The sequence below is a fragment of the Carlito syrichta genome, unplaced genomic scaffold, assembly GCF_000164805.1.
Source record: "Carlito syrichta isolate Samal-C Ts95f unplaced genomic scaffold, Tarsius_syrichta-2.0.1 Scaffold303375, whole genome shotgun sequence".
Lineage (NCBI taxonomy): Eukaryota > Metazoa > Chordata > Mammalia > Primates > Tarsiidae > Carlito > Carlito syrichta.
Genome location: NW_007247471.1, coordinates 333,430 through 348,862, shown reverse-complemented (window position 1 = coordinate 348,862; position 15,433 = coordinate 333,430). Strand labels below are relative to the sequence as shown.

Below are 15,433 nucleotides of genomic sequence, written 5' to 3'. Positions count from 1 at the left end.
GTATCTCATTTCTTGAGCTAAAGTATTAAAAAGTGCTTTAGAAATTCTAAAGGGCTATATATAAAGTTTAGCGACTTGTGCCACTTTTGTAAAAAGCACACTTTGAGATGGGCTTACCTCCTCTTAGACGGTCCACCACAAAGGTAAAGCCTGTAGTCCTTGGATGTAAGACATATTCATATTTCTGAAGTCCATTCTTTTCAGCATAAGCATTACTTTGAAGTTTGCTGTTTTCTAAACAAAACAAGAGACCATGAGAAGCCACGAAGAAAAGGGAGACAGGCGAGGAAATACAGAATGTCTTTTATACAAATGGCAGTTAACTGTTTTGTGATTACTGACTACATTACACGGAGTAAAATGAGAACACAAAAGACATTTCAGATGGTCCCTTACAAAGGTCTGAGACCTTCTCAGTGGAATTTTAAAAAATTTATAACAAGGCAGAAATAGATTTCCTAAAATTCATATTCAAATCTTTAAAAGTCTTTAAAAGACTTCATTAAAGTCAATATTCAATGGAAGTAAATATAAAGTACTAACATTTTCATAAAATAATTCCTACATAGCAAAATTAAAATAATAAAATATAAAACACTAATAAATAAACCTGTAACACTAACAAAATAGAAGGATGTAGCAATCAAATAGATTAGGTCAACATTTTTTTTTAAAACCCAGCAGTTTGAGCCTCCCATGCAAAGTGAAATCTCTGCCCTAAGCAGGCACGGAGCACACGAATCTCACTAACCAAAACCGCCGCACAACAGCGTGGGCAAGGTTAGTACATCACGGACAAACATCTGAACATGGTTTGGCTGAATATAGTTACAGCGTCAAGTACATGTTTCAACTGTTGGCAGAAACATCTTTTTCCATCCGATGAGGTAACTTTACAAGTTCCAAGAAGAACCAAACCCACTATTCAGCAAATACATTTGGAAAAGTGAAATGTTCAGAAATTTGGCCTCAACTGCTACAAGAGATTATGAAATTCTTTCTGATGACAGCAGATGTTAGGACCAGCAATCCTCAGCGACATTCTGAAATTTATAAACGATTATTCCAAGTTGCAAGAAAAATACCCATGTCAACAACTTTACTAGGAGCCAATGTAAAATCACTGAGTCCTCAACCCTGCAAAGTCCAAGGTGCAGTCCCCAACACTCAAACATCTGCAGAACACTCCAATACTCCACCACAAGGTGCTGCCTCTGTGATGACGGAGGAAGAGAGTCGAACGCTCACAGATCTCCTGGCAAGTCAAAAGCAAAGACCCCATGCCTGCAGACAACAGCGGTTTCACCTTCATCGAGATATCCTGGACATGGACCACAAAACATCATGTGTGTCACAGACGGCTGGCAGGCCTTAACAGGATCAGGAACCACAGAGACAGCGTGAGGATGAGCAGGAATACTCCTGAGTGTGCTCTGCAGTCTGCCAGAGACTGTGGATTCCGCAGGCAAAACTGAGCTGTGGTAGAACGCGAACACAAGTATAAACAGCTCTAAGAAGCTGGGTTCGGTGGCTCAGCCTGTAATCCCACGCCTTTGGGAGGCTGAGGTGAGTGGATTGCTGAGCCCATGGGTTTGAGACCCACCTGGGCAACTTGGCGAGACCTCATCTCTACAATAAATCAAAAAAGTAGCCGGGCGTGGTAGCGTGCACCTGTAGTTCCAGCTACTTGGAAGGCTGAAGCAGAAGGATCACTGGAGCCCAGCAGGTTGAGGCTGTAGTGGCCGGGAGCTGCCACTGCACTCCAGTCTGGGTGACAGAGTGAGACTCCAACTCAAAAAAAAAAAACAGTTCTAAGAGGACTGTCGCATGGGGGAAAGTAACAGCAATCAGAGACACAGAGGTCCGAGGGCAGCTTGTCCCACCCCCACTGCATCTGCCCACACCCAGACACTGATTAGTAGCTTTTCCCACTAGCTTCCCACCTTCTGAGCACAGGCCCATCCCATCAGCTCTCCTGTGACTCCCGTCACCTTCCTTCCCAGTGTGGGACCACTGGCCACCGTGCTGTTCTAGAGCAGCTGGCATGTCCCCTAGGGTCTGTGCACTGCCACCCTTCCCTTCACCCAGAATGCCTTTCACCCGCGGAGCTGTGGCCTTCTGCTCTGGGCACTGAGTCCCTATGTTGCAGAAGCGGAACACAGAGGTTTCCCCCACCACCCCCTGTAAAACGGCACCCACAGCCCTCCTGTCACTCTCCAGCTCCCGATCCCACCTGGCTTTTCTGTACCGCAATTACGACGACCTGACATCTTTTTATTAAATTACTGCTTTATTATCTGTCTCCCCTCATAGAATGCAGATCTCACAAAGGTAGAGACTTCGTTTTGTATATAAAGCTCCAGGTCTTGATATTTAAAAGAAGTTTTGTGTACACAGGTACTAATTTGCATGTAATATTACAATGGCTAAAACCTGCAAGTAGCTTTCCTTTCCAAATCAGTAAAATGAAATTCAAAATTATGGTATACCAACTGTGATGGTCAATGTTCTGTGTCAACTTAAGTAGGCCACAGTACCCAGGTATTTGTTTTTTAAAATCCAGTATTTTGTTTACAAAGCACCCAAGTATTTGGTCAAACATTATTCTAGATGTTTCTGGGGAGGCGTGGCTTAATGAGACTAAGATTTAAATCAGTAGACTAAGCAAAGCCGATCTCTCTCCACACCATGAGTGGGCCTCAGCAGCCCGCCAGTTGAAGGCCGCCCCCCATCCCCTGGCCCCACAAGGAAGAACGTCCTTCCTGCACACCACCTGTGCCCCGGGACAGCATGCTCTCTGGACTCCGTCTGCCGCTTGCCTTGCGGATCTGAACTCGCCAGGCCACCGCAGGGACGAAGCTGGCACCTTAAAACAAGCCTTAAAATAAGCCTCGCTCTCTTACTATACATAACACAGCCTGCTGGGTCTGTTTCTCTGGAGAGCCCTAACTAATCCACCAACACAACAGAAAACTACCCCACCTTTAAAGCACATTTTCAAAGAAAACATGATGTGAAAGATGACAACAGAACATTAAAGGAAGCAAAAGTGGGATCTCAGTGTTAATGTCAAGACTATAGACGTGTGTGCCTGCACACACTGACGTGCCTCTGCACGCGTGACCAAATGATTCAAAAGAGGTGAACTTAAGTTACTGTTCATTTATAATGCTGTTTCCAAATTTCCGAAAGTTAACATGTACTATTCCCATAAAAGAGTTATAACCAACAATAACAGACAAAGACAGAATGGAAAGTTACAGGCAAATGGACTATTTGAAAATATGCAAGCAAACTGGATTCAGAACTTAAAGTTATTATACATATTCTTTGGGTTGAAAACCCAAGTTTAGAGTTAACTGTGGTAACTAAAAACATCTTTTAATTAACAGACATCTGTTTCCAATTGAAGACATTTTGTTTGCCTATTTTTTTAAATAATTTTTTTCTAACTCAATAAAATTATCTGTACAATACTGTAAAAAGAGTTTAAACGATTCAGAATCTGTCTGTTTTCTCTATTTGGCAAATAGTCTGGGTTTAAATGTAAATATCATTTGAACTTAAAAAAATATGCTATTACATCATGTAATGAAGAACACTTTGGACTCCAGAAATACGCACCTAGATGTAACAGAAACCTGAGAAAAATCACAGAATGAAAAAGCTTTCACACTTACATTTTACAGACACTGAAGGTCTAACTTAGGAGCAAATCAACACTAACGAACAACAGCAGCAGCAACACAGGAACCTTTTTTCTGTTCGCTTTTATTTACCAAATAACTTCGAAAACTGCCATTCTGGAGTGTATGTTGGCATTCACAAACATAAATATAGAGCTTTCAATGCTCTATATTTATTAAATGAAGCTGATATTTCAACATCCAAGTTTAAGTATTATACATTCTAAGTATTGTATAATTTAAATGGGACCAATTTCTTAATGATAGTTTAGTTCTGGGAATCAATTCACTTACAACTCAGAACAATACGTTTTTCAAGTTTAAACAACAGGCAGCCAGTATTATCCTCAATATTCTCTTCTCTGATCCAGCTACTTTTAGAAGTTCAACCATAAACACTCAAGCATATACTACAGTCAGCACACATTTTAGAGACCTGCCTAGCATGCAAACATTGCCAGTGTTCATTTAGCACTGCTTCATATGCAATAGATGAATAAAAGATCTCTTTGTTGCTATCTATAGGAAATGTTTGCCAAAATACCTCAATTTCCCTTATCGATCTAGTCTGGCTTACTCACCCATTCGCTGTCTTCAACAACTGTGTGATTTGTATTTTTCATCTTGAACTCTCTTTTTGGGTAATGGGTTCCATAAATTACAGTGTCCACAGCGTGAGCTGGCACGTTCATTTTTCTGCTCTCCCTCTTAAATGCTAAGGGTTGCCCTTCTTAGTCTATGATCAAGGTTGGAAAGACAAGTTCTAGTTCTAGTCCCCACACAACTGTGAGTTTTAGACCTCAGTTCTACCCTGTTTCACTCTGTCCTCCCTTGTATGGCAGAGCCTGTAGGAGCCACTGTCTCCTTGAATTATGCTGTCCCTTTCCTGAAGTTAGCAGGGTACTAGGGTAAATGTTGCTCTTCTGAGGGAAAGGTCTAAACAACTTCCTCCTGTCTGTGCCCTGCGCCCCTGCCCCAGCCTTCTCAGTATCAGCCACAGCTGTCTGCTTGTACCTGTCTCAGAATCTTACATCCTAGACAGGAGACTTCAGCTGCTTAAATCCGTGTGGAATCCACGGATACAGTAAGGAGGACAAACTGCACCAGATTTTGTTTTTACCCTTCGTACAAATTCCTTGAAACCATTCTTGGCCTACACAGTTTAACATCTGGGAAGGTAGAAGAGCTATAAACACGTCCTCCTGTGTCCCCTCTTATGACTCAATGAACTGAGGCTGAACTTTCTTGAAGAAGGGAAAAGGCTTCTTGCCTAGAGCAGTGATATGCTTACGTATCAGGAGAAAGGTCACGTCAGCTTAAATCAACAATAACTAAAATCAGACACTGTCAGATGCTTTTCTTATAAGGAAGATGAGGGGAAGGGTACCAGTGGGTAGAATGGATTAAGCTGATACCTTAGAAAATGGTCAGAGGATCACACAGCAGGGAGGAGAACGCACACTGCTAGAAATAGGACTTTAAAACCACACTGATGTCTGATAGTTTCAAATATACTCTGAGGCTTAAAATAGACAGCTCTAGCATGAGAGTTGAGCAATAATGACCTCTGGGATTGCCTATGTCCCACAGGCTGGAGACCAGGATTACCTATGTCCCACAGGCTGGATCCTAGTGTGCTACTGATTAACTGAGTGATCTTGGGGGAAAGCCACTGATCTTTTTATTTATTTTTTTCTTTGATTTATCTATTTGAGATGGAGGTTCGCTACATTGCCCGGGATAGAATGGAACTCCTGGGCTCAAGTGATCCTCCTGCCTCAGTATCCTAAGGAGCTGGTATTAAGGCACGTGCCATGGCACCCGGCAGAGCCATGAATCTCACTGGTGTGTAGTTACATAATCAGAGGAATGAGAAGTTTAGACTAAATGATGTTCAAGTTCCTGGACGTTTTAAAATTCTATGATCTAAACCCGGGCTACCTTACCTGTGAGATCAGTTCCTTCTGGGAAGATGAGGAGTTGAAGTGGTTCACGGATATCACAAAAGTAATCGATCATGTCTTCAAAATGGCTCTTGTCATCCTTCCACTTCCTATGAATGAAGATGTAGGCAGCAGCCTGCATGGCCCAACCTAGAGTCAATTGAACAGGCATTTACATACAACGTTCTGTCAATTACATGCAATTTTCTGTCAATATCTATATGTATCGAACACACTACTTCGGGTTTTTGTTTTACTACAAATTATTCATTATCACGATGAGCGTCTTGACTACATTATATACTCGGTGCTGACCTTGGGTTAAATAACTGATATCATCCTATACCAATAAATATTCTGAAATGGATTTGATAATCTTGGGTTTTGAAAGAAAAAATCACAAAATCCTCTTTTCAAGCCAAGACTAGCTATTAAAATATTGAAAAAAACATTTTCCCCAGTATTTACCATGTAACAACCCTAACTAGACATTTGAACCAAGTTACATTCAAAAGATAGAAAGAATACTATTGTCAGGCATACAAAGCAGAAAGCAGAGGGCTGTTCTCGGGTCAGTAAAAAAGCATCCTCTAAAACATTTTCCTTTCTACATGACTGTCTCTACATGCCACTGCTGTTTTCAATGCTAGCCACTTTAGACTTCATTTCACATAAAAGAGCAACTGCAATGGCTACCAAATGCCTTACTCAGAGTAAGTACACTGTGACCACATTCCTTCTCTCTGGGGCAAATCAGTCTCGCTAAGAAGCAGCAGCCCTAACGTGCCCTGTTTTTGATGACCAGCCACCTCCCCCAGCCACTAGGACTAGGACGACAATGGCAGGCGCCTGGCTAAAGGGAGTCAACTCAGTCTGTTCAATAGCCCACAGAGGCAGGGCTCGGTGGCTCAGCCTGTAATCCCCTACTTTGGGAGGCTGAGGTGAGAGGATTGCCTGAGCCCGCGGGTTTGAGACCCGTCTGGGCAACTTGGCAAGACCTCATCTCTACAATAAATCAAAAATTAGCCAGGCATGGTAGCACGCACCTGTAATTCCAACTACTTGGAAGGCTGAGGCAGAAGGATCACCAGAGCCCATCAGGTCGAAGCTGCAGTAGCCGGGAGCATGCCACTGTACTCCAGTCTGGGTGACAGAGTGAGATTCCAACTCAAAAAAAAAAAAATCAACAGCCCACAGAGCACAAAAAGCTTGGGGCAAACAGCAAGCATCTGGGACAGACAAATGTTCTTCCCCAGTCAGCTCGCTGGAGTGAAGGTCGAGGGCTCTGACACATCCAGCTTCACAGAGCTGTTCTGCTGCTTGCCCTTGATCCTGTGTTGACTGCCTTCCTGCTCATCGCTGTCTTGTGCACCTATGTCCTTCTACTAGTCTCCTCAAGAAACTTCTTTTATAACCTTTTGAGCCTCTGCATTCCTGAAAGGTACCAGTTGTGTTCTGCATTTTCACTCCAGTGAGCTGACCTCATCTTGCCCAGCTCCCTCTGCTCTCGTGTCCACCCATCTGATTGTGATACCACTTGTCTGCCTCTCTATGGTCCTGGGTGAAACCTCTGGGGAGGAACATTACATTATTATGTATGTTTTACATTGTACTATTATGTATGTTTTACACTATTACGTAAGGAATGTTTTCAGCGTTAAAGACTAAAATATTGCACAAGCAGAACTAATGCAAAAAGCTCCATACCGAGTCTCATTTTGTAAAACCATGGGTAAAGAGAAAATCATAAATACTTCTAGATGCAAGAAGTGAATTGGCTAATTAGAACAAGCTAGATTATCTGCACAAATCAGCTTTCTCACTAGCCATGTTTATAACATAATAATATTAAAAACATACATTTTCTCTTCCTTTTTCTCATATTTTCATCTGGAAATTTTGTTAGATGTTAACATTCCTGAAACTTTTCAATATTCTCACTCGACCTTGTGTTCAAGGAAAATCCCTTGGTTTGACCATCCAACTCACTAATTTGATCTCCAGCTGCAACAGTCCTACTAATTGAGTTTACTCCAGCAATCAAATTTTCAAGATTTGCAATTGGCCTTTTTTCATAGAGGCCAATTTTAGGAGCAAATAGTATAATTAAAATATTTATTAAGTGCTTACTATGTGCTTGGTATTGCTCTAAGCATTCTTCATTAATCAATTCATTCTAAAGACAACCTTATGAATTAAATAAAATTATTTTCCCTATTTTATGGGTGAGGAAGTTGAGGGAAACCGAGGCCCACAGAAATAGTTAAGTGGTAAAGCCAGGTTTCAAACAAGGCAGTCTGACCCCAGAGCTGAGGTTTCAAATCACTGCCCTAGGCAGCCTCCCTGCAAATACACTTGGAGCTCTGTAAAGGCACTAGTTACAGAGAGTTTACATTTTCCTCAGAGAATTACTTATTCCTCAGAGATTAGACTTCCCATTTCAGTCATAGACTCTCTTTAAAGCTGTGCATTTTCCTTAAATGCTTATTAATTCTGCACACTCTCCATATTTGTAAAGGATGTTCTGGACTGCGCTATGCTGACAGGTAGAATGTATGTCTGTATTCCATGTGATAACACCTCTTGCTCCCCTTGGGGGAACAAAGTGGTAGCAATATCCATGGGGTTTTGCTGTAAAACATTTCTCACTCTGTTTATCCTTCAGAAATTCCAGACCGTTTTTTAATCTTTTTTACTTCCTTTAGTTTAAATGTTTTTCTCCCAATCTTTTTTCCCATAAAAATCACAGAAACAGCTGGATGCAGTGGCTCAAGCCTGTAATCCCAGCACTTTGGGAGACGGAGATGAGGGGATTGCCTGAGCCCACGGGTTCGAGAACAGCCTGGGCACTTGGTGAGACCTCATCTCTACAATAAATAAAAAAATTGGGCCTGGTAGCGTGCACCTGTAGTTCCAGCTACTTGAAAAGCTGAGGCAGAAGGATTGCCTGAGCCCAGCCAGTCAAGGTTGCAGCAGCCATGAGCGGGCCACTGCATTCCAGCCTGGACAATGGAGTGAGACTCCAAATCAAAAAAAAAAAAAAAAAAAAATTCAAAGAAGCACCCTGCAAGATCTTTTTGTTGTTCCTATATCATTGTCCATGTTCAAAGCAATACTCAGCTTTTTCTTAATGCTCTTGAGATCCTCAAAACACACATTATTATGACACGTACTGCATACTTCTATGAGCTGATTAATGGCAGTGCAAGTTACATCTTTAAAATCAGCCTGTACAGCTTGCCTTTTTTACATTTTTCCACTGCAGGAGTGCTGTCTTTAATCTGAATTTCTCAGACAGGGGCTGGGAGTCTGAAGATTCATAAGACAGGGTCTGTGGATGCCAGTAGGACTTCAGCATCAGGCTCTTTTCCCCGAAACCCCATGCTCGTATTACCAGCATTGCCTTCTCCAAGCCAACTCAAGTCAACCCCAGCACACTCGACTGTCATGACCTAGTCCATCGCTTCTGAACCAGTTTTCTTTGACTTACTTTGCTGTTCATCAAGTTTCAGAGTCAGCTAGAGGGAAAAAAACTATTTACTTAAATGTACTTTTAATATCACGCATTTTTTCTCAATAAAAAGTAAGCATTTCTGCTGTTTTTTTATTTTTATTTTAGTGTAGATGGATAGGGTTAAAGGAATCATAAAAACATCCGCACTACTCACCGAGTGCTCTAAGCCCTGAACCTCAGCAATGGTAGGCTAACATGTAGCACTAATGTCCACGCATTCACTAATTCAACATGGCAACTGCCATGACACTATGGATGTGAGACCAGACACAAAAAGCAACATGGAAGAGACAAGCAACAGCTCCCTTCCACATTATTTTCAATCCTGAAAAAAAGATGTGAATGCAGACAGGGAAATGCTACCCACTGGCCTCTACAAAATGAGAATGAATACTATAAACAGATGCAACTTTTTAAAACTTATGTCACAAAGATCAAGAGAAAATACTGCATTTACCAAATGTACACTTGTCTATAAAGACAACAGTTATACAAATAAACCCAGAAATTAATTAACAAGTAGTTCTATTTCTCAGAATTTCAACTTCTATTAGGGTGCTAAATGCCATATAGACAAAGTTAGAGTCAACTCCCTGAACTCACATTACAAATGAGGTCACGTTCCCCACAGCCCTCTTCTAAGATGATTAATTTTCATGAAGGTTTTTAAAACACTGAATAGATGCAGACAACTTTATGACCCTAATCCAGCAATGATTCTGTCGTAGTATGCCTGTATCATTAGGTTTCGAACATATCTGTGCTGAAAATACAAGATAGAAATCAAAGCAATTTTATCAGACGAAGTGAGGTCCAATGGGAGGTCCAAAACTTCACTTGTACCTAAACCATTTATGTACCCAATCCTGACTTGTATCCCACAACTTAAAAAAAAAATTTTTTCAGGCAAAAAATACGAGCAAGTTATTAAATAATATTCTAACAAACTTAATTCTAAATACCTCAAACTTGAAAAACCACAAAATGGAGAAAACCACCCTTACTCCAGATTTCACTGACTCCATAAAGACAAAGATTATCACATACACACGCAGACGACAGAAACAATTGCTTGATACTGAGGAAGGACACTCATCATTATTGATGGCTTATGGTTGGCAAGATAAGGCTTTTTGGTAGTGATTACGATTTTGAGGTTATGCAAACATGGGACTAAAACTCATCGTTCACACCTTCTGAGATTGGCCATTTGGTCAGTTTTCCAGCTGAGCTGCCACCTCAGTATCTACAGCTGCCACACTGATTCCTAAGCCAAGAACATGACTACACCAATGGCTCTATAATCATAGGCATCCCAGCAGCAATCAGCCTATGGCAGGCAAAATAATTATATGCACAACCTCATGGTGCTCACATCCTAATTTCTGGAACTGTGAATGCATTAGATTACAAGGCCATGGGAAATTAGGGTGGCTAGTCTGATGAATGTGACCAGGAAGAGTGCCCTAGATTATTCTGATGAGCCCACAAGTGTCCTTAACCCTTTGCACTTGGGTGCTCTCTCTGAGGGGGTACTGTAAATCTAGCAAACCACTCAGATGTCTCCTCTCAGGGGACGTAAAGAGATTAGATTGCTGGTGATTATACAGGATAAACTTAGGCAAGTGCAAATTTTTCAAAAACGGATGTTTCCTTGAAGTTTTCCATTCAAAGACAATGAAAAACTGATGTCCCACTTGAAATCTATCAAGCTTCTGATCAGTCAGTTGAGAAGGGGTTTTCAGGAATCACGAGTGTGTCATGTAGTCTTTGAGTCACAGCTTGGACAATAAACTACCCATTATTAATGTGAGAGGAAGAAAGCTAGACTGCATGGTCTGCTCGGACAGAAAAATACCAGGTGGAAGATGGCAAACAAACTACTACTGCGCAACCTGAATTAGTGCACCTGCAATGCATGCTGGTGACTGTTTCACATGTTGCCACATGTCAGAAAAACGTAAGATATAATATCTTGATTTTTTGGTCATAAACAAATTCCTCAATGTCCAACATTCCATCATAAGCCAAATATCATTACAATAAAATTATTTTTTCCAATGCTGTACTACTTAATATAAAGTGATTCATTTTCTACTACTTCATAAAAATGTGCAGTCAAGTAGCTGGTAGGTAACCCACGAGATGCCTCTGAGTACAAAGGGTAAAAGTGGAATCAGTATTGATTTGAGAAGGACTCAACCAGCCACTGCTGTCACTGAACATGGGGAAAGGCACAGTCAAGGAATGCGGGCATCCACCAGAAGTCGGATGGGCCAAGACAAAGACACTACGCAGAGATCACAGAGAAGCACCAGTCCTGCCAACGTCACGATTTCAAGATTTCAACCTTCAGGGACCACATTAGATCTGACCTCCACAACTGTAATACTGCAAGCGCGTGCCACTCAAGCCACTCTCCTTGAGGTACAAGTGGTAACGAGCACAATCAGCGCCCAGATCTTAGTGTCTAATACCAGCTTCAGAAAGTAGCTAGGGCTCTGTGGAGAAACACCGAGCCTAGGGTTGCGCAGGGAAAATACAAGATGAGCCTGGAGGATCTTGCAGAGCTGAAGAGTCAGTGGTCAGAAGAAAACAGATGGCGGCATGTCGAAAGGACACAAGAGCCCCCAATGGCCAAAGCTGGAACGTTTTCAGCAGCAAAATAAGTAATGACAAGTACCAGATGACGACCCAAAGGATAAAATGAATACAGAAGGGGGAGAAGGGGCAAATCTTCTTTAAGAATTGTAAATGACACATATGGATACTCCCCATTCCGGAAGGCGGAGCTTCATTCCCCCACAACCAGTCCTTGAGTGAGGACTGTTCTTAGCAGAGTATGTAAAGGGGCAAACAGTAACTCTGCATTTGAGAAACCTGACAGATACCACCTTCACCAATTAACATTACCAGTGAAAAGTCATGCTGATGTCATGAACTTCTTGATGAGGTAAGAAGGGTATTTCGCCTCAGCAGGATTCTTCCCCCAACCCTGCAACTCAAGTCTAACCGGGAAAAAACATCGGACAAACCCAAATTGAGGTGCATTGTAGAAAATGTCCAACCAGGACTCTTCAAAAGCATCATGAAAAGCAAGAACTGACTTACAAAATGGAGGAAGTCTAAGTAGGTATAATGACTAAAAGCAACATAGGGTACTCTATTGGGTCCCACTACAGAAAAAAGAATATTAGTGAAAAAATTGGTGCAATATAAAGAAAGTCTGTTGTTCAGTGGCTCATACTGTATCAAAGTTAATCTCTTGTTCTGACAAATGTGCCAAGCCCTGTAAGATGTTAGCATCAGGGAAGCTGGGTGAAGACAGGGAAATCTCTGTACTATTTTTGTAAATTTTCAATAAAATAAAATAATTCCACAAAAAGTTCATTTCAGAACATCTATTTGTTGATGCCCGATTAAAAAATATACAAATAGGCCAGGCTCGGTGGCTCAGCCTGTAATCCCAACACCTTGGGAGGCCAAGGCGAGTGGATTGCCTGAGTCCGTGGGTTTGAGATTAGCCTAGACAACTTGGTGAGACCTCGCCTCTACAAAAAAAAAAAAAAAAATTAGCCAGGTGTGATAGTGCACTACCTGTAGTTCCGGCTACTTGGAAGGCTGAGGCAGAAGGATCGCTGGAGCCCAGCAGGTCCATGCTAGGGTGGCTGTGAGTATGCCACTGCACTCCAGCCTGGGCAACAGAGTGAGACTCCTACTCAAAAAAAAAACAAATACAAATAATGGTCACTTTCCCTTCTAAGATCAAGACCCAAATATTCTTACTTGGAATTCACTTATTATACCACAGTATTTGATTGTGAGATTTAATGATTATCAGTAACCATATTTCTAAGACACGAGTCTGACATCATTTTCACTGTGGAAGAATCTTCTTAATTCTTGGCTATATAATATGAACCTGCCTGACACGCACTCCACAATGGTGGGACACTCAGAAATATGTGACATCAAGCATAAGGAAAACATGTTCTGTAAGATTTATTATGATAAGAAATAAACAGAGGGGGGATGCCATGTAGGATTTTTTAAAAATCATGGCATGTATGATAAACACAACAGCTAATTCATCCTCCACCTGCAATGCTATCTTTTTCTTTAAGAATACCAGCACGGCAATGAGGGTGTCACCGCACTCCAGCTTGGGCGACAGAGTGAGACTCCAACTCAAAAAAAAAAAAAAAAAAAAGAATACCAGCATGATTTACAGATACTTCGCACAAGAGAAAGAGAGGGCAAAGGCGCTGGCATCAGATTCTCTACAGAAATTAAAGACAACAAACAACCAAAGGCACAGGGACCCCTCCCTTGTGTTTTTACCATTGTGGCAAAGCACCACTTCAAAGCGAGTTCAATACTGCCTGTTGAACAATTTATGTTTGCTTTTCTACTAAACACAGAGCAGATGCAAAACCCTAAAGCTCCCCCCATTCTCTTACTGCTGCCTCCTACAGTTCCCCTATTAGAAAAGTCCATTTGTAGAAAACTGTAGCATGCCATTACTAATCCAGGCCTTTCCAGCAGACGGGAGGATATGGGCTCCCAGCTCACACCCGACCGGCCTGGGCCGCAGGAACCAGCTGGGCTGCTGGAGATGGACCACAGCCAGCAGGATGGCCACTTGGGGGCCAGGGCACGAACATCAGTAGGTGACTGTGTGATCTCCAAGCCCATCACCATTTCTCCCAGCTAAGGAAAACTGACAAGGCCCACAGCTCAGGGATTGGGCTCTGCTCGGAGTTCTATTTAAATTACTTAGATCTCAATGACATCCTAAAAATTTACTTCGTTCTCAATGTAACCCTAGAAAGAAGTGCAATCCTGGTAAACTGCCTGGCAGGTGACTTAACTGAATTAAACCTTTCTTCCCACTGGGTACCCCCTACTTCTCCCTCCACCCCAAACGCATCAGAACTCATCACAGCCAAGCAACTCTGGCAACCAAAACCACAAAACCACAATTATGAAAGCCTACGTGAATCAAAGACCAACAGAAGGGTTAAAATGAAACAATCTGTGATATATCCAAAAATAAGCAGAGACGTATGTGTGTCTTCCAGACAACAGAACTAAAGTACATTTAAAGTCCTCTGTCTGCAATATCCCGTGTGTGATTTTCGTAGACATCTTCACTCATGACAAGCATTTAATACAGTTTACCGAATGAGCAGATCAATCAATGGATACTCGACAGCATGGTGAAATGGCAGAAGGCCCATTACATCAGGATGTTTTTGCCTACAAAGGGCAGAACGCCAATCTAAAAGTCACCTGACAACCTGGGTTTCTGTTTCTCACATGGAATAAAGTCTAGCCTGAGGTTGGTTAGAGGTCAAGGTCTCCCTTCTCTTGCCGTCCCCTGGTGTCCAAGACCCTCCCCTTGCGGGGAGAAAGGGGTTGCCTGCAGAAGCCCCAAGCATCATGTGCTCACACAGCAACGTCCAAAAGCAGCAAGCACGCCGGGTCCCTTCCTCAACCTAATGCATCTGATGAAGGAGACACACCTCTCCAGCACCTCGACACACTCCCGGACACCCCTCTGGCAAGAGTGATCAAAGCACCATCCTGATGCTAGGAGGGAGAAGGCTGGTGTCAGGTGTTTTCATCCTGTCATGGGACGTGTGCATCACAGAGATGCATGTTAAACTCAGTGAAACACACCTCTGGCTGTTTAGTAATAAATGGAACCCCCCAGGAAAGACAGCTGCTGTGAACCTTCGTGTGGCTGAGATAAGAAGCCACCAACTAGCCAACTCACTAAGGAAGGCCAGGGCCCAGAATGTCCTGAGAGAGCAACAGTCAATGACATCCTAAAAAATTACTTAGTTCTCAATATAACCCTAGAGAGAAGTGCAATCCTGGTAAACTGCTTGGCAGGCGACTTAACTGAATTAAACCTTTCTTCCCACTGGGTACCCCCTACTTCTCCCTCCACCCCAAACGCATCAAAACTCATCTCAGCCAAGCAACTCTGGTAGCCGAAACTACAAAACCACAGTCAGTCAGCCACCAAGAGCCCTTGAGGAGAAGCGCCCTTGGAAGAAAGACTCACAGCTGCAGTTTCCACACACCTGCAATGCCTCCAGAAGGTTCAAGGAGTGTTACTTCTGGATGACAAGTCACGGTCACCTAACATAGGTAACGAAACTGATGCCCGCAGTTGCACCAGAGGCACTGGCAGAAGTGGGTGTCACTGATGCTGACTCACGTGGGACGTCCTCTCCAATCCAGAAATATGCTGGGCTTATTCTTCTGAGTAGGGCAGCAGG

General features: G+C 42.4%; 1 protein-coding gene across 1 annotated transcript in view; it reads right to left on the bottom strand.

The window, feature by feature from the left end:
* The window catches only part of LCLAT1 (lysocardiolipin acyltransferase 1), a 95,838-nt gene that overhangs the window by 60,665 nt on the left and 19,740 nt on the right, over positions 1–15,433 (bottom strand). Inside the window, exons 3-4 of the mRNA XM_008058518.2 lie at positions 5,633–5,779; positions 118–234 (exon numbers count right to left, since the gene is read on the bottom strand). Of these exons, the coding sequence (XP_008056709.1) occupies positions 118–234; positions 5,633–5,779 (264 nt within the window). The remainder of the gene's footprint in view (positions 1–117; positions 235–5,632; positions 5,780–15,433) is intronic.